General features: G+C 34.1%; 1 protein-coding gene across 2 annotated transcripts in view; it reads left to right on the top strand.

Annotated features, from left to right (window-relative positions):
* Positions 1-21,360, top strand: part of CDH12 (cadherin 12) — a gene marked incomplete at its 3' end in the record, with an annotated part of 223,292 nt that overhangs the window by 132,500 nt on the left and 69,432 nt on the right. The window contains exon 3 of one of the 2 annotated variants that reach the window (XM_084233139.1): positions 12,322-12,441. The exons of the other annotated variant lie outside the window; for it this stretch is intronic. Coding sequence (XP_084089265.1) covers positions 12,322-12,441 — 120 coding nt within the window. The remainder of the gene's footprint in view (positions 1-12,321; positions 12,442-21,360) is intronic. 2 annotated transcript variants of the gene reach the window in all.

The raw sequence follows: 21,360 nt of genomic DNA, 5'->3' as shown, positions 1-21,360 counted from the left end.
GCACTAAATATTCCATTAATTTGATATAATTGATACTATACTTATACATGGGTATATTTCAATAGGTAACAATTTGGTATTAGACAAACTGAAAATTAAAAATACTAAGTTTACAAAATAGGACATTTGCCTGCTAGAATAAAAAAAAAGTAAGTGCCATATTTTATTGTTGTGATAACACAACATACATGAGGTTTGTCCTTTTCACAAATTATGAGGTGCACCATAGGACAGTATTGTTAATGAAAAGCATGTTTTATAGCAAATCCAGATGTTTTCAACTTAAAAAAAATATATTTGTTTTTATTTATGCATACAAGAACTGGGGTATAGGCCTGAGGTGTGGAGGGTGAAAGTGGCCTGGGGTTCCTGTATTTCTCTGGAAATTATGGAATACTCAATTCTTTTCTTCAAAATGAAATTTCACCCTTCAATTCTAAGAGACTGAAGTCTTGAGACCCTGGAATTTTCTCTCTCATGGTGAGGAATCCATTGAACCCTGTTTTCTTAGACTTCAGAGGAAATAGATGCCTATGGCTATTGAAACATCTGGACAAAGGGAGAAACAAAAATATGTATAGAGCAGCCCAGTGGAAGGGGTACTCTTACACCCTCCTTAGAGCTCTAGCTTTGTGGCCCAAGTCATAAATTGGGAGGAAGCCACACATCTGGGCCAGTCTCCAGTAGAAGGAATCCATCAGGATCTATTGAAATGATAACAAGGCAGCAATGTCGATTGGCATGTAAGATGGTTTAAAGGAATTGTGACTTGGATTGAACTATATTCAGTTGGGTAAGACTCAGGGAACGGACCAAATTTCTATCTCAAATGTCTAAGGTATGAAACCCACAGCTGAGTGTGGGCCCCAGGTTCTGTGCTTTAACAGAATAAAAAGAGAACTTGAAATTAAATCTCAACCCCAGATTGCATGAAGGACTCTAGTTTGCTTACTGGACTTCTGGCCAGCAGCTATATCTTTATAATCAAGGACATCAAACAACTTCCTGAAATTTATCTTCTCATAGCTTCATTTTTAATACTCCTAACCCATAATCTGTAAGTGTACTGGGCAAAATTGCCCTTCACCAATTTTTAAATCTACCTTTTAAATCAAATATGAATTGAATTCTTGACTTCAATATTCTGAATACTACTAAAGCATTGACTCCTGCTGTCTGCCCACTTATCACTTGGTCTTTTTTTCTGTCTCCTATGATGGTTCATAAAATAAATTCATAGGTAACCCCATCTAACTATAATTCACTCTCTTAGACTTTTAATTCCTTTTTATATTTTAATCTACACTGTATTTTATGGCTGGCTTGCAACTTGAAAGTGTTTTAAAAGATCACATATGAAAAATTCCATATACTGATATTTGCAAAAATAATAAAATTATGTTTTGATGTAATAGGAGATGCTTCATGATAAACAATAGTCATAACCTCATTAAGACACAAAACTTTCATGCACAGGTAATGGTATAGTGAATTCTATTTTCATCATCAAACATGTTTAAGAGTGACATTAATATGTTTCACTGTTTTAAGTCACAGGAATGCCTCCAAGGCTTGTGCATCTATCTTGCAGGTGCTAGGTTAAGTTCAATGTCCCGTATAGCATGCATTAAAATGATAATTTAGTGATATAATGGCTTTTATCTTTCTTTATATGTGCTACTCTAAAAAGTTCAAAGTCATTAATAAAAAGATCATTATCCATTAAGGTAATGATAATGTGTATGCTATTTTTCTTTTTTGATGACTTTTAAAACTTATGTCCAACTTTTATAGATATTTAATTAAAATACACATTACACAAGAAAGCCCTAAAAGCCAAATCTTAGGTTCCATTCTCAAGAGAAATTTATATGACGTGAAAGAGAAATATATTTAAATGGATAAAAGTTTAATTTTATTAACTATCTGTTTCATGTCTTTTTTCTACAATCATGTTTGTTATAGTGAAATCTAAACTCATCTATTCCAAACCTCCCATTGAAGAGATTAGGAAACTGAGATCAGATAAATTCACCTAACTACTGTCATTTGCACATCTATAGGGAAACTTTGAATCAAAAGGAATATAAAACCTAATAAAGTTTATATTTTATTTAACTGCAACATGGTCCTATTCAAATGAAAATTTCTGAGTATTTTATTTCTTTAACAATTAATCCCAGACCTCAACTTCAATAGCTGCAATATTTACACCAACAAGAGGAAACAAACTTTCATATTAAATCATAGTATACTTATAAAAATAACACACCTTTACCTATTATCTAGTAATATGTAAATAATATGTAAATAATAATATGTAAATATAATTTCTGCTGCTTCATAGCATAGTTGCATACCATAATTATGTGTATTCACGAGCAGTTTTGCAAATATAGCAGTTATATGAATTATCATTTCCCTGAGTTTGTGAAATAATCAAGGTCATGTGATTGCAGGGAATGCCAGTTACTATAACAAGCTATCAGCTTTATTATAATGAGTTTTCCACACATATGATCTCAAAATAGTCCTTAAGCTTATAAAAGTTTGTCCCCTTCCTTGAAACTGAGAGCAGAATTATATACCCTTGAGTAGATTGAGCAGAACTTGATATGCCAGGATTACCAATATACTAGTAATTGAATTTTTGTATTATTTTTGCCACTGCCATTAAGAGGTCTCTAGACACCTTTGATTTTTGTAACAGACAGCAGTGTTGCATCACCACCATAAGTGGAGAGAGGACATTGAGCCTCTTGCCTAAGTCAAGATATAGAATAGGCTTCCTTGTAAACTTCTAGCAAATTATTTTCCAAATTATTTTCAAAGCCATACTCATTTTTTATTTACATATTCAATAGCCATATATTAGGTTTCACTATGTACCAACTCTACAGTAGCTTATGAGATTCCAAAAAGAATTCTGGGAAGTTTTAATGGAAACATGGACAACTTGAAACAAGATGATCTGTGAACATATTAAAACTGATTTCTGGACAAGGAGCTATTAAAATATTCTTTAATTTGGACAGAAGTGTACCTGGGTGAAGAAGGATATTTTTGATATCCATGCAGAATCTGTAAAAAGCAGGATATGAAGTAGCAATGTATTTTAGGAAAGAAGTCTATTGAAACAGCATAAAATTCTGTGACGATCTGGACTTAGAAATGTACATAGAAGCAGATTCACAAAGAACATTAGAAATAATGTTAAGGACAAAATAGTTTGTGTTTTTGAAAGAAATATGTGGCTTCAGTAGTCAGGGAGATTGTAGTTGTCTATGACAGGGACCAAGGAGATTATTAATTATTAAAAATGGTAACACTATAATCCAGGTGGAAAACAGTAACATTCTAGAGAAAAAGTAGTGGTAGGATGAAGAATAAATGTATTTTAACAATCATTAATCAAGGACAGAGAATGGACTCAAATGAACAATAAGATTGTAATAAGTTTGCAATGTAAACAAGAAATCAAATACATCTTGGTCTAATTAACTGGCAGTTTTGTAAGCTACTGGGAAATATAAAAGATGTTCCAGTCCCTGACACTTAGGGACAAATTGGATGAGTTTATAGAGGTACGCATTTAAAGAGACAAAACTTGGGGTTAGGAACATTTGCAGGACATGGAAAGGAAAAGGGTGTGTAACGAAGACTGAGAAACAGTAATCACAGAAGAAAGGGGTTTAGAATATATGATTTGAGGAAAGCATATTGGTAGCAACTAGAAGAAAGATTTTTGTCAACAAGTTAAATACCCTCAAAGAAGGTAGACATGCATGGGGAACCCCTTTCTCTCTTGACAGGAAAATTCAGTCAGAAGCAGGATAGGAAAATTGAAGTGATGCAGTTGTGGATCTAATGTGTGTTAAAAGAAGTCCTGGATTCAGGAGAAAGCAAGATTGTGTTTAATATAAAGAACTTTTGGAAACATTACCTGAAAGTGAAGCAGTGATTGAGTTGGTGTGTAGTCATACCTAAAGCAGGCTGGATTATCGAAGTGTGGTGAGCCCGCCATGGTATAAGAACCAAAAGGAAGCGTTTCTTATAACCAGTTTAATTGATACTGTGTAAATCTTTCATGAACTTCTGATATGCATTTCCAGTTCTTAGATGAAAGGCTCAGCATTGTTACCCCAAAGTTAATTGGGTGAACTCTAATTTCTAGTAGTAGATGATTCCACAGAGAGGTGGTTTGGGAAACTGATGTGCTAAATTTTAGAAAAATGAACAGATGGATAGAAGATTCTGCATATCAGTGATGTGCTGAAATCCTATAGCCAAAAGATTAATCTGTAGTAATGAGATTGTTATTTTGAGAAGAGGTGAAATTGGATTCAGTTTCTAACTCTGTAAATTACTGGAATTGGAAAGAAACAGGAAATCTCATCCCTTTGTTATAAAGTTGAGAATTTTAGCAGCAGCCATTTTGATATGGGCTCCATATAGTCTGTTATTTTGCTGTTTATGTACATTAACTTATGTAATTTGATGCATAAATGAATTCCATATAATTCTATTTATACTCCCATTTTTAATTTGTAGTATCAGGCTTAGAATGTTTAAATGATTTGCCAAAAATTTGTTCATTTGGAAGTAACAGAAAATCCCAATCAAACTCAACAAAGTTTCACAGAAAAAGAGCATTTTTTTCTTAAATGGTTAAGACTCAGTGGTTGGGCTTCTGCTAGGTTGGATCAGGACTTTCCATGCCCCAAGACTTTCCATTCTTATAATTCCAAGTTTATGGCTTCTTGTGTGTGACTGTTTCCGATCACATTTTCCCCAATGTGTTGAAATAGTTACAGCTTTTCCAAACATTTGCACACCAGTGTTAAGAGAAAGGGAAAACTTACTGGAAGATCTCAGCAAACATCTTCTCTGGTTTTATTGGCCTGAAGTGCATTAAATTTACATGCATAAACAATCATTATTGGGAAGGGAGTTTGCATTTGTTAGTTTCAACTTAAACTAAATACCCCTGTAGAGTCAAGATACCGCTAAGATAGAACAATGTATAAGGGAGCTGGTTATAACTATTATATGAACCATTTCTAAGATTCACTTTAGGGGAGGATTTTTACTATCCACTAAAATCGCATCATTACCATTACAGAATCTAAATTTTGATAGCTTGCAAAACTCTCATCTACCAATTTAATTACAAAACTGGTTGCAGCATCCAATATTCTTATTCTGGTTTGTACATACACACACACACACACACACACACACATTCTTTTACAAACTAGATAGACAAATTAAAAGTTGCACAAAGATAGGTCTTTCCCTTAATATAACACAGTCATTCAATCAAAGAAAACAAATAATTCTAAGTATGTGGGGTATGCATTAAATAAATACTAATTAATTATATAACTGGTTCTTCACCCTTTGGCTAAATGCATTGAGCCAAAAGTGATTTTGTTATCATTTGAGAATATGATGCTACAAAAATATACAAAACACACTGAATTATTGCTGATTGCCAGTGAGTAAATGGATTCCACACTCGTCCATTTAATCATGTTCTGTGGAATTTCCTGATAACACCTGTGAAAATAGACACAAAGAAGGTGACAGTGAACCATCACTGGAAGTTGACGTTCAGTCTGTGTCACTGGAGCCAGCATTAGCGTTTGTATTGGCATTCGTGGTATAGAATTCTTGGCACACATGGAGAGATAAAGTGTTCATAAAAATGGATTCTCTTATCCATCAAAATATGTGTGAATCACAAAGTGTAAATATGTATAGTCTAAAATATTTAGGATGTATCTAGGAGCAAAGTTTTATAACCTTAGAGTGAACTTGGATCCTTGGACTAAATGACAAATCGTAAGTTGAAGTCACTGCATTAGGTGTGCCAGGGGATATTCTGAGACCAGGCTGAGCAGGTCAAAGTTGGAGGCAGAGAAAAAGAAATTTCTCCTGATCCAATCCCACCAGTACCATCCAAGGGGGCATATCCTCTGTCTGTGGGATGTTACGACATATATCTTTTCTAATCCTTCAAAGTCGTGACAGTTTAAGGCAGACTTAAGTACAAAAACACATTTCTTTTAGGTCCCAAGCAGAGTGGTATGAAGTTGTTATATACTTGTTTTCCTTTTAATGTACTTTAAGCAAACATCTCAAAACCACAATTTTCTAAGATAGGAGAGATAAAACCCAGATCAGTATTTGAATAATAAAGTGTGGGACTTGAGTACAAGAATCATTCCAGTGTTAGACATTGGGTATTGTTACCCTATTTGTGGCATAAGAGACTGAAAAGTATTATGAGTTTTATTTTACATTCACTTTATTAGAATGTACTGTGGGAAAATATAGTTTCTTTATAAATAGTAACTCACTTAACACTGCTAGAAAAAAAGGGTAACAATCTTCTCACTTTTTTTAATATATAAGGAGAATATAGCATAAAGTTTAGGAAATTTACTAGAGCTCTCAGTGCTGGCTAGTTTTTTGTGGGATTCAAACCAGGTCTGCCTTAGAGACAACGATGGAGGTCATCCTGGTATCCATGCAGCTTCTACCAATTGAAATTTTCTGAGCAAGTTTTGCATGACTGGGATTCCCAGTTCTGGCTACTCATGAGGCTACTCTGTAAAGATTTTCAAAATTTCTGATAAATGGCTGACCCAGAAAAATTAGACTTTCTGATGGAGGCTCAGAAAAGTTGGTTCTTAATAATCCTTTTAATCGGTCTTTGTGCAGTCCTGGTTGAAGATAAAATGGATAAAGAACATTTTTACAACTTTAAGCGGCAAACATAGGAATAGAATCCACAGAATGATGCTAAGAACAAGTACCCATGAGCCATGCAGTGAAGTCTAATCAAAATTATTTAAACACCCAGTTACAATAAAGACTAAATTCACCTGCTGAATATCTTTGCTTAATAATTAAAATATTCTTTAGCAGGTGTTGAGTTTCAATATCTTGTAGTATACTGTTGCTTTGTACTATTTCATAAATATGGACACACATTCACTCTATCTGACTTGGTTCTGAAATTCTGCTTTACATTTTTACAATTCACTATAGCTTATCACATTATTTATTCAATGATATATACATGTTTCTTCTAATCTTATTTGAAAAGAAAGCTCAGTGTGCTTGTCATTCCTTAACCTTTTTAATACTACTGCATTATATATATTTTAATTAAGTAGTGTATATTTAAGGCAAAGGCAAAAAGAAAATTTAAGTGGCATATGGAATCTCTCTTTCTTTTTCAGTCCTGAGAAAGGTTAATGTTATACATTAAAAAATATTATATTTACTCTTCTCTGGTATGTTGCAGTTAAAACTTGCGTATACAATTTTCTAAAATATAATGCTAGTTATTTTTCTTCTGGGTCTTGAGTGAGAACAATCAAGTTCATTAGATCCAAGACTAGGGCCTCCCTGTTGGTACAAGGGATTAGGTCTCAGTGTTATCAAGCTATCAGCAGCCACTAAGACATGAGTTTGTCCCCTGGCCAGGAAGTTGACCCACATGGAGCAGCAGACCTCTCCTGTCTCACCTGCTGCTCCCCTCAGCAGTGCATTTCACAGATCTGCCTGTTCTGCTCCCCACTCTGTCTCTGGTGAATCATAACCCCCCACACCTCTGGCCTGCACCCCTGCTCTTGTATGGGCTTGTATGCATAAATAAATAAAAATAAATCTCTACCAAAAAAAAAAAATCCAAGACTAAATCCCAATTTAGTATTTAAAAAAAACTCAAAGCCATAAGTCATGCCAGGTTGCCTATTCAGTCTATTGTGTACATATTTGTGTCATGTGTATGTATGTGAACATATACATACACATACACACATACTACACATCTAAACAAATAAACATTTAAAACTTCATGACAGACACTGGATGTACAAAGAATGAAACTGGCAGGGCTCTTGATGGAAAAGATTTCTGCAGTTCATGAGAAGAACACACAATATATTGCATTTCAAAAATAAAGATGTGCTAAAACTATGGGGAAAAAAAGGAGTGGGCAATGCTCTCTGCTTAGGTGCAGAAACACAGAGATTGACAAAAGTGATAGCAGAATTGGGACATGATGGGACAGTAGGATTTCTCCACATGGTTGGGGGTGAGTGTCCTCCAGACAGCAGGATCACCTGGGGCTGAGAACAGAGGCATGAGATAGCCCCAAGTACATATGTGGCACCACAGCTTGGGGCCCTGGCAGCACAGCTGGAAACTAATCTGCAAGGGACACTGACACCCATGAGTCAAGCTCTCTATAGCTTGGCAGTGAGTTAGATGATTTTTCTTTTGATACACTAGAAATCCATTATTTTAAATATATTAACTTGCTTTTTTAATGGAAGAAAGTAACATGATCAATCTTCTGTTATGGGACAATGACTCTGATTCCCCTGGGGAAAAGGAGATGCAGTAGAAAGCAGTTAGGATGCTTTTCAGCCTTGCGATAGTGAGAGTAAGAATCCAAATCATTTGAGACCATGGGGGTGAAAAATACAAAGAACATTCAATGAATAGACTATCCTTGTACATTGGTGAAATTAAAAAAAAAAAGATTTTATAGAGGTCATAAATTAATCTACTTATATTTTCAAAGTAGTTCTAAAAAGTTTGTTTTATTTAATACCTCAAATGCAAGAAGAGCATAGAATATAAAATTGGAATGTTAGAGAGAGGCTTGACAGTATAAATAATAATGTATCATATCACTTTTATTGTGTGTTAAGAGGAGTGCCTCGTGCATGGTGTATAGCACTGAGTATTTCTTGACTGATAGAAGATATGAAAGAATCAATAAATTAATACTTTAGCTGAAATCATGAGTTAGCAGGACCCAGTTCTGTCCCCTCTTCACTGTCATTTTAGCTGACAATATGCTTTAGTAATAATGAGAATGATTTCAACATCACTGGGCTTCAATTATTCAATTTTAAAAAGTAAGCACTGTGTCAGATTATTTCTAAAATCATTCCCTGATCTGGATATTTATCAATGAAGTCAAATAAATGAATCATGGATCTTACATGCCACATATGCATGCATTAGTAGGCAATATAAAAAGCCAGCTGCCTTGCCTGCTTTGGACAGCAGAACCCACATTTTTATTACATAAATTTTAGCATTGGGATATAATCAAATCACTTAATCTCATCAAACACAAGTATAGAATAATATTTTAAGATATACATATATATACACATACATATATGTGCATGTAGATATCCATATATCAAGGAAAACCAACTAAAGAGGCCACAAAGAAAAAAAAAGTAACTATATATAAATTTAGAATAAGCTAGTAAATGCTTTTCATAGATAGATGGATAAACAGAGTAAAATGGGTTAAGAATATTAGCCCAGTTTACATACCTACACACACATACACCCATACAAACACATTAAAAATGACCAATAAGTATATGAGGCTGAAGTTCACTCAAAAATATTAAAAATGCACATAATAATGGAAACTAATCAGAATGTCAGAAAATACATGAGCTTGGTAGGAATGTAAACTAGCACAGTTGCTGGTAGTCAACTTGACAATATATGTTAGCAAGTTAATTCATTTGCTCTTTAACACAGCTATCCCAATAGTGGGAATTTACCCAATTCAGAATTGTTCATCATAAAAAACATAAGACTGCTCCTGTATTTGAGGGTGTTGTTGAATATATTATCTCCTTGTTCACATCGAACACACCCCAACCACAGCTTCCTGTTCCTGCCTGTTGAGTTTTCAATGTTTAATAGTGTCAGGAACTGGTGTGCAATACAAGCATTAAGGAAGGAAGTTTGGAGATTTATGTTCTTCAGGCAATTAACTGAGTTTTCCTGGTAAAGGGTGTGTGTAATTTCTGTGTTTTGCATTAATTTGGTGAAAATCATGGAGCAGTCAACAAAACAAGCTGTCAAAACAATGTTCAATTGTGTTTTTGTAAAACCTAAGAGGCAGCTCTTAGAATTCTTGAAAAATTTGCAATAGGGTATAATTTTTTAACTAAACAGAGATAAACTCTACTAAGCAGAGAGTCATTTTTGATAAATGTAAATGAAACTGAACAAATATAAGTACAATTCTTGTTATCCAGTAGTGTATGAAGTCGAATAGAATGATATCTACCCACAGTTTTGGTGACTCATGGGAATACTTCTTATTTTACTCCTTTATATATTTGAGCTTTAAGTAAAGAAAAGATTTACATAAAGAATTCAAATCTACTTTTGGGAAAGTATTGTTTCTGTACACAAAGCAAAGGTACATATTAATATTTTTAGAAATATAGAAAATATCATCTAACACATCTTTGTGTTTCTTACTGTAAATATGGTATGGGTTAGGGAAAAGTTTATAATTTTGTTACTAAATATTTCTTAGAAAATATAGTAAAATAGCAAATTTTTTTATCTTTTTTTTAAAGATTTATTTATTTATTTACACAAGCACTGGGTACAGTCAGAAGTGCGGGAGGGTGAGAGAATTCACCAGAGCCAGAGGGAAGAGCAGAGCAGGCAGACTGACAAAGTACACTGCTGAAGGGAGCAGCGGGAGGCAGGAGAGGTCTGCGCACCACGTGGGACCCTTGCTGGCGGCCGGGCATAGAACTGGCGCTGCAGAGGCTATGGGCAGCTTCCCAACTCAGCGCTCAACCACTGTGCCACCGGGGAGGCCCAATATTTTTTTTTCTTAAATATATTGTCAAATGTGAGAATGTGATAGCAAAGATCCAGTTGACTGATTAAAAGTCATTCTGGGAAGAGAGGATGAACAAGGAGGATTTTTTCTTGCAACTGTTTGTTACAGCATAAAGTGAATATAGTTTTGATGAATCTTAACAATAGCTCAGGTCCTCCAAGTTCAATTAATTATTGATGACCATGTAAATATAAGTGCTGATGCTGTTGATCATTTAGGACTTCTTAGTAATGTTCTCCTACTTTTCTTGCAGAAGTTTCCATTCTTGGGAAAGGCCAATATTTCAATAACAAAATAAAATTTTCACTGTTAATATAGCTAGAATTCACAAAAGCATTCAAAGTAAAACATCTGATATTGTATATAAAGTTATAGTTTCTTGTTTTTCCCATGACGCTAACACTTATTTTTATTTAAAGCAAAAGTAGAGGTGAAGAGAGGTTTCATTTGCATAACATTTAGAGTAAACATTTAAGACTTAGTTTATTCCCATAGGTACTGCTGAAGAAGAAAAGTCTGATGAGGAACTGAATGTAAAAGAGAATTTTATATTCTCAAAGCTGAGCGGTTACTTTGAATGTCTCTGAGACAAAAGTTTGATCCTTTGTGCAAATTTGGACCTACCCATCTCTCTCTTGTTCAGCAGTTCTGTAGTTATCTAGCTCCAACCATTAGTAACATATTTATCTTATTTATATTAAGCTTGATACTTTGGGTTACACCTTTTTAAATTCAGAATAGTGACATCAAACTAAACAGTGAGGTACTTAAAAAGTACTAGTAAGGAGCGTTATCATAATAAATATATGAAAAAATACAGAAAAAAAAAGGCCTTTCAACTTTGCCTGGTACACAAATAACTGATTCTCAAAAACTAAGAAAAGCTACAAATAATTTGGATGGTCTCTAATGTTTTTCTGTGTTGAACCCTTAGGTTAATTTAGGTTTTAAGACTCAGAGGTGCTACTATAGCTATAATTATAATTATTAGCAGTCCTTCAATTTCTCATGTATTCTGGCCTAATTAAATGCTTTTTTAAAAATTGATCCCACATTGGTTTACAGTACTGTGTGAGAATCACAGAAATAAGATTATACACCTTCGGATGCAAGTTAACACGCTATACACCCCACCAAGGCACCCAAAGCCCCCATCAAACTATTATTTAGTTGTTTTCTCTTAAATTTCAAAGTTTTTACACCTTCTAATTTTGTCTAAATTTTGGGTAAGCCTTCAAACACTTAAACTTTTCTGTTGAAATTGTAACCATGAAAACTTAACCATAAAACATCTGTAGTAAGCAGATATGTTAATAATGTAAGCAGTACTTTATTTTGTTGGTGTGTGAATCAATAAAGCTATCACAATGACTGTCAACTCAATGACTAGCTACCAGAAATGGACACAACTTATAAAATATTCTCTGCAGTGTGTATCCTTGTACTAACAGCTATGCTACTCAACATTTTGGTTTAAACAGTCATGCTCTGACATCATATACTGACAGAATCATTGAGTAATACCAAATTCCAAAGGAAAATGGTGTCCAGCAATTAATAGATCTGACCTTGAGGTCCGTAAAAAAAAGATGTTAGAGTCATATTCTTTCATTTTCCAGGTGCATATGTACTCCAGGTCAAAGCCACAGATGCAGATGACCCTACCTATGGAAACAGCGCCAGAGTTGTTTACAGTATTCTTCAGGGACAACCTTATTTCTCTATTGATCCCAAGACAGGTAAAATTTTTATGAGAAACCATATTATGAGCACCCTTTAAATATTTAAGCTGTAATTAAATCTTGGCATGAGAATTTGCCTTTTCTAAAGAGTTGCTTATTCAATGTACTGCACAATAAACAAAGGAAGATCAGATCTTTCTTTTTCACCCCAGAACTATTTCTTTGGGGTTAATATATCTATATTTTTTATATGTAAACTATTAGCATTTGTGTCAGGTTAAGATTTGTTAGAGATTCTCTATATGTTTTTTTCTTTTTTTTTTTTTTTAAAGATTTATTCATTTATTTATTATTTTATTTATTTATTTATACAAGCACTGGGTACAGTCAGAAGCGCGGGAGGGTGAGAGAATTCACCAGAGCCAGAGAGGGGAGCAGAGCAGGCAGAAGGACCGAAGTACACTGCTGAGGGGAGCAGCGGGCGGCAGGAGGGGTCTGCGCGCCATGTGGGACCCTCCTCCGGTGGCCGGGGAGCAGCCGGGGATCGAACCGGCACCGCAGATGCAGCGGGCAGCTTCGCAACCCAGCGCTCAACCGCTGCGCCACCAGGAAGGCCCAAGTTTTTTTCTTATATTTTAAAAATTATAGACAAAAATTCTTCTGGCTATAGAATACATATAGTTTTAGGGTTTGTTTTTATTTTTGTTTTTTGCTATTGGGTTACACTTGGGACCTTATCAATGTATAGCTAGATCATGGAACTTCTATTGCTATTTTATCAAGGGTTATGGATGGTAAATTTGAATTAATACAGACTCCTCAGTGGTAGGGTGAAGGACAGAGTTGGCAAACTTGAAACACCAAGATCATTAATTGTTCTTTTTGAAGCCAGTCTCATTTTTTTAAGTCAAACTATAGAAGTTACAGTTTTAACAATTAAATATATGACAATCTATGGGAAGTACAAAAAGGACAGGAGGATGTGCCTATGCAAGACTTTCTATCCCCTTTTAAATAAAATGAGGTACCCTGTTTCTAGAGGATTTGCTTTTGAATATTGAACACTTCTTACGTAAATCAGATACTTACCAGTGATCAAAGTGGATGGTCCATGTCAAGTTAAGCAGAGACTTTGCAAGCAGTTATTTTATCAACTCCTATAGAATACATTCTATTTTATCAACTCCTATAGAACACATGCATGTTGAATTCAATACTATTTACTACAGTAGTTTAACCTAATGGAACCAATTGTTAATGTATATGGGGATAAGCTACTTTTCAAATTTGTAAATACATCTTTAAAACGCTTTATTGATTTAAAAGGTATTGATTTCAAATACTATACATGTAAGTGGGTCAAACAATTAAAAAATTCCTTAGAAGTGTGCATTAAAATCTGATATAATAATTAGATAAGGTTAATTAATACTTAACCAGATATTAATGTTGCCTAGAAACAAGAAGTCAGTCAAATGCAGATAAAGAACCTACAAAGTTTCTGTCTACTGACCTGCCTTTCTCCCCTCACTTCTTATCCTCGCCATCAAACCAGTAGGGAGGAACGGAATAATCAAAAAAATAAGGGAATAAAGCAGAGATATTTCTTTGAGTAGAGCTAAAAATGTATTGGATGTAGTTAAGGGCAACATCAGCCCTTTAAGAAGGAAACATCAGCATGGAAGATAAACTAGAATGGTTTAGTACAAAGAAACTCTTTTGATTTGGAAATAGGTTTCAAAATAAAACAGGGACAAATGTTAAGAGTGTTCATGTGATGGTAAATTAAAATTATAAAATTAAAATTAAAATCAAAATTATGGTGATGAAGATAGCTTGGTGATATCAGTGTTAAAGTTTTGCTGTTGATACTATTTTACTGTGGGAAATAATATACTTTTGTGAGGTGGGAGTATTATGGGTTGCTTTTTCTAATATAATTTCCTTTTTATCTTAGCATAGTATGTAATGAATAAAACAGAAGTATATAAAATACATAGAAGTATATAAACATAATCAAAAGGACAATATATGTCCTTAGATTTCTTTAGCCTCTGAGAAGCACTAACTACTCAGGATGGAGGTGATGAAAGAAAGAGAAAAGAAGACATGTAGAGATTGGGGAAGGATTTCAGTATTAGAGAATACTTATTGGTTATATTACACTTATAATATACTTATTAATTCACCCCAAAGTGTGGGAGATGAACAATTAAGGTTTTAATGTTGAAACACCTGCACATAGAACTAAAAATGACAAAATAAATTTATGCAAAAATGAACTTCAGTTCAGAGCAAAAATTAAGAATTTAATTACTGTGGTCAGTTAAATACAAGACAAAACAAAAATTATATAAGTCAAAATTCTTGATCTCCCTTTAATTTACTTACTTGATACCAACTTTAGATTGATTCCAACACCTTCAGAAAGTATTTTACAAAACAGCATGCATATTGTATATTTATAACATGACCTTTATAATTTGGTACATATATATTTGTACACTGCTTATAATTTAGAGCTAAAGGTGGAGCAATTCTGGAATAAACTATGTAATAGATTTTTCTAAGCATTGATTTTTACTGGAGACAGAAGTCTTGATACTAACAATGCCTCAAACCACTAGACAGGAAAAGAGTGGATGATGATGGACTTCATTAATAGAATGATAATTAGTTCTTCATGCACAGAAACCATTAAGAAGAGTTTTTGTCAAATTTATCACCTTGTGGTAGATATGAGTAAATAAAAAATCAAGGGTAATTGCAGTTTCCCAGAAATAGTCTCCATTTGTTCCAGCCATATAGCTTCCTTTTATGATTCCTTTTGCTGTTGTTAAATAAAATACATGAACACCTAATATTATCTAAAATTTTCCACATTTAAGTGTATAATACAGTTTAAAACAATTTTTAAAGGCAGAGTCTCATCAAAACTTCTGGCATCTAAATATGAAAGGATAAATGAATATTATCTTTTTTTTATTCATTTGGAATGAGAAAATAAAAATAGCCCCTTAATTATATTGTTATTAGATTTGCATTGCTATTTATATTGCTGTTTGGTTTCATATTTACTCTTATTGCTATTACTTATCCTGCATCTCTATCATGACCAAGTATTCACCAAATGATTATGGTGACCTTATTTATAAATAATATAAATTAATACATTCCTTAAAATGAACCCAGAGATAATAGTTCTTTTTAAAACTGAATAGTTTGGCATTATTTGGCATAAATTATGAAATAATTTGCTGGAATTTAAATTCTATTCATGTACATATCTCAAATAATTATTAAATGATATTTTAATCCCTAAAGTATAAATAAAATCTGTAAAATATTCAACACAATTTAAAGTTTGTAAAAAGTGATTATGCCTTCATATGGGCAATCTATTAGTTTCATACATTTGTATATTTAAAATATTTGTAATATAGAAAATCTTAAATGATAGGCATAGTGATATTTTATTCAGTGTATGAAATCAAGATGCTAAATATTCCATAACATTGATAATAGAATTACTTCACTTAGAAAGACAATCATTACTATGAATATTTTACTTTATTTGCTCCATGCCTTACTTTATATTTAAAACTCTTTTAAAGTATTTAAATTTTCCCTAAATATTTTCAAAAACTAATCTAGGTTAATCAATATTGCTATTTTGTGTCTTACATGCTGAATATATTCTGTGTTTTGCTAAATGATCTGAATCCTAATTGAAAAAGCATGAGATACAGCTTTATTGCAATAGCATTTGATATCTTTAAATTTTTCTATTGTACATTACACATAACTTAAAATTTAGTATTTTCACATTTTAAGCATATAATTCAGTGCCATCAAATGCTTACACGCTGTTGTGCAAATGACACACCATCCGTTCCAGAAATTTTTCAATATATAGTTTATCTGGATGTGTTATCAAAATCAATGAGTCCTTTATAAGTTTCATTTTATATATTTAACTTGCAGTTAGACTAAATAAAATTGTTATGGTCAAACTAAAATTAAATTAATCACTATACCATAAATATTAACATGGATAAATACTAATAAAATGTACACATTAAATGGAGAAAATAATATAATGTATATAGTAATATATTGCTATTAAATTATGTGACTGCAATTGGCTTATGAATGTGAACCTAGAATCGTGCATAGAGCTATTCCCCCCTACTTTACTCTCTATTTTGATATTTCATGTATTATGATCCTGTCCTAGATTTTGGGTTTTAAAATTTTATTTATTTATTTTTATTTTTTTAAAGATTTATTTATTTATTTGTTTGTTTGTTTATTTATACAAGCACTGGGTACAGTCAGAAGCACGGGAGGGTGAGAGAATTCACCAAAGACAGAGCAGAGAGCAGAACAGGCAGACCGATGAAGTACACTGCTGAGGGGAGCAGCGGGCGGCAGGAGAGTTCTGTTGTGCCATGTGGGACCCTCGCCTGGCAGCCGGGGATCCAACCGGTGCTATAGAGGCTACGGGCAGCTTCTCAACCCAGTGTTTAACTGCTGCGCTACCGGGGAGGCCCTAATTTTTTTTAATTATTATTTTATTATTTTATAATTTTTTTTTAATTTTTATACCATTGTTTATTTTGATAAATATTATAGTGGTAACTCAGAGAACTAGCATTTTCTCATGATTTTTGTTCTTTAAGGTTGTCTAAACAGATTTTAGACAAATTAAAATGACAAAGACTGTGTCATAAAAAAAAATCTCCTCCATATCTTGACTTCATTTTAGGAATTTAAAAGTATGTTTATGTTTTAAGCCCCATTGTAAAATTAAGGCATAAATAAATCATTATAATTTGAGCTAATATTTTATAATACTGCATAATATTTACAATGTTTTAAAGCTTGTAAATTATTTTGCTATTAATTCAGAATAAATTCTTACAGAATTCAGATATAGCATTTCTGTTGGTGAGTGAAACACAAAATAGCGTCTTTCTTCAAGGACAAAATGAAAGAACATTTGCTTATGCAAGTTGTCTCTCCTTAAATACATTTTGCATTGAAACAAGAACTGATAATGGACATAACAAGACTAGGAAAGTAGCAGATGCTATTAAATATAAGAAGAAAAATTGTCAGGGAAATAGATCATTGTAAATATTAAACACATGGTTTTACCTATTGTGTAATATTTTGCATGTATGTAGTTAAATTATATGACTAAAATGCACTGCAATGATTTCCTTGGATAAGAAAATCTGCACTGTCATACTTCACTAGAAATCTAGGCAAACTCCACTTGTCTTATTATAGAAATCCTGGAATGCTCACATCAGCAGATAGAATGAAGAATGTTTGGTTCTGAAAGGGAAATACTCCAGGGGCATGTGATACATGCCTTTAGGAAGTTGTCAAGCTGTCGAATAGCACTAGCTGTATTCTGCATTGTTTGAGAGGAAAAGGACTATAGGTGGCTGGTTTGAGTTACAAGAAGAAGGGATTTTGGATTCATATGTTAAAAAAAAAAATATGTTAGTGCTCATCTGTCGACTAGAGGGGCACCTCATGAGACCGTGTGCTTCACATGGCTGGGAGTGTTAAAGAGACAAGTTTTGAGCTAGTGGTGCTGCTGTGATAAATTCATTTTATGTACACATCTGTACCAATGGACTGACAAGTGTTTTGCTACTGGGATACTGATATGAATCAAATAAATCCTCAAGTAGATCATCTATTACAGGGGGAGATCAGGTTCTTAGAAGATGGCCTCAAATTTAGTACAGACACAATTCCATGCCACATAGTATAATTGTCGGGCACTAGCTATTGGCTGATGGGGATGGGAGTGACTTCTAAGTCCTAAATCATAGCTAAGGCTATACATTAGCTATACCTTTTTAAAAACTGCATGTCTCACATGTGTAGTTATGGACACAAGATTTTTGTTAACATTGTTTAAGAATGTACTAGCTTTTGAAAAATCCATTTCACATTTTAGACTAACCTAAGATTGTAATAGAGTAAAACTGATTCACTTTTCCTGTGATCTGCAAAAGCAGGTCTCTCATTAATTTTTAAAGCAATTTAGCTACAAAATAGAAAAAAAATACATTGTCAGTGCTAAAGTTAAGATTTCTTTATTATTATTATTTTTATTTTACTATCTATTAGCTATTCCTACAAATGTGTGTGTAAAATGTCTTTTCTAAAACTTCCTCCAGATCCTCATTTAAAAAGGTTAATCATGGCATGGACAACATTGTAGTCTGTGAGCTACTAGGAAGGATTTTTAGATACGAAAATAGTCCTTAATCAAGAATTTTTTTTTTTATCATTTTACACCAACTATACTCTAACAACTCCATCTTATTCTAAGTTACTTTATGATTTTTGGGGTGAATGATGACCAAGATTACTAGTTATATATTAAATCATAATCTCTCTTGAAGAATATATGATTTCCCATGTATTAATTCACCTCTTACTATTTTTCAATACATTCTTTCTCTCTATCTACTGTGTCCCTAATATATAAACAGAATTGCTAAATATCTTGCAGGAAGATCAAAATAAAGATGAAACCACCACTTCTAGGAATATGTATTCCACTTGGGAAAACAAAAAACAAAGAGTAAATAAGGGAAATATATAGTTTTATAAAAGCAATGTAGTTTTTATTTATTTGTATTTATTTTTAAAGATTATTTATGCATACAAGAGCTGGGGTACAGGCCAGAGGTGTGGGGGGTGAGAGGATTCACCAGAGTGGGGAGCAGAACAGACAGATTGACTGAACTACTGCTGAGGGGAGCAGCGGGCGAGTCAGGAGAGGTCTTTTCTCCCTGGCTGGCCGGGGATTGAACTCCGTGCTGCAGAGGCTGGGGCCAACTTCTTAAGTTGCGTCCTAACCATTTGCGCCACCAGGGAGGCCCAAGCAATGTAGTTTTTATAACAATAGTTTTTATAATGGCTTATAATAGCATTATAGAACTAAGGAGAGGATGATTAAAGAGAGAAAGGGCATATGAAATATTGGGGAGTGTTATATGTAGTAGGCAGATAATGATCTACTATATATGTCTGTGCCCCAATCCCAGGGACCTGGGTAAATATATTGTTAACATGGCAAAGGAGAAATAACGTGACAGATGGAATTAGTGTTGTTAATCACTACCCTTGAGATAGGGAGATTGTCTTTTATAATCTGGGTGGGACCAAATTAATTATGAACCCTTTTAAATAAGAGGAAGCAGCAGTGTCAGAGTCTAAATATGATTTAAAGATGCTATGCTGCTACCTTAGAAGGTGGAGGAAGAAAGCCAGGAACAGGAAGTTTGGGCATCTTATAGAAGATAGCCTTTAGAAGGGAGGACAGCCTGCCAAGATGAATTATCCCAGCAAGACCCATACTGGACATCTGACCTCTAAAATTGTAAGATGATAAGTCTGTGTTGTTTCAGTGTGATAATTTGTTACAGAAGCAATAGGAGACTAATCCAGGATAGAATTTTATATAAAATGACCAAGTCTGAGGGACAAGACTTTGGAGATAAGGTATAAAGGAAAGGGGAGAGGTTGTGGAGGTGTTAAAGTGTTAAGTGAGAAGGTAGCAGTTATGTGAGGTCTTTCTCTGAGCGACATGGACATCTCTGAGTATTTCAGAGCAGAACTACCCAGTGATCTACTTCATTTTTTGACCTCACCATGATGGATGCGCTATTGACCCCACCATTTTGCTGATCTATTGACCTTATCTTGATGGCTGTTCATTGTCCCAACTGTGGTTGCTGAATGGAGAACAGACTGCTGACTCAGGGCTCCTTTGAAATCTAATCTTCAGTGTGTGGAAACGAGCATCATTCATTGGTGGTCATAGTGTGTAATTATCTCTAATTCTCTCTACTATTATCATCTCTCTGAACAGTTTTAGATAACAGTTAACATTTTCCAGCTTATTGAGTTTTATTGACATATTATGTATGTTTAAGATACACAACCTGTTAACATTATACACTTATAGATTGCAAAGTGATTAACCAAGGTTGTGTTGGTTTTCACCTCCAAATGTCACATTATTATCATTTCCTTTTTGTGATGGGAACATACACACGTCAGCTTCATATGCATGTGGTTATTCAGTTTTCCCAGCAACATGTATTGAAGAGACTCTCCTTCCCCTATTGGGTATTCTTTACTCCCATGTCAAATATTAGATAACCATATATATGACCATTTATTACTGAACATTTGTCCTGTTGATTTGTGGTGTCTATTTTTTATGATGGCACCATACTTCTTTATTGCAATACCTTTTAGGATTGTTTGAAATCAGAAGGGATGATGCTTCCATATTTTTCTTTTTTTTTTTTAAAGATTTATGTGTTTATACAAGAATTGGGGTACAGGCCAGATGCATGGGAGGGTGAGAGGATTCACCAGAGACAGAGTGGGGAACAGAACAGGCAGACTGATGAAATATACTGCTGAGGAGAGCAGTGGGTGGCAGGAGAGGTCTGCGCGCCATGTGGGACCTTCGCCAGCTGGCTGGGATCGAACTAGCGCTGCAGAGGCTATAGACAGCTCACAGCGTGGCTCTCAACCACCTGCGCTACCAGGGGAGGCCCTGTTTTTCTTAAGACTGTATTAGGGCCTCCCTGGTGGTGCAAGGGGTTAAGCACAGCACTATGAAGCTATTTGCAGCCACTGCAGCACCAGTTCAATCCCACGTGGCTCAGCAGACCTCTCCTGCCTCACCCGCTGCTCCCCTCAGCAGTGAATGCCAGTCTACCTGTTCTGCTCCCCACTCTGTCTCTGGTGAATCCTCTCACCCCCCACACACACCTCTGGCCTGTACCCCAGTTCATGTATGCATAAATAAATAACTCTTTGGGAAAAAAAAAAAAGACTGGTTCAGCTATTTAGTCTTTCGAAGTTCTGCACAAATGGACTGAATTAAAAGGGTGTCAGTACCAACCCATGAATAAAACAGGAATA

This window comes from Talpa europaea, assembly GCF_964194135.1.
Source record: "Talpa europaea genome assembly, chromosome: 5".
NCBI classification, from domain to species: domain Eukaryota; kingdom Metazoa; phylum Chordata; class Mammalia; order Eulipotyphla; family Talpidae; genus Talpa; species Talpa europaea.
The sequence above is the reverse complement of the archived record's forward strand: the minus strand, read 5'-3'. Positions and strand labels throughout refer to the sequence as shown.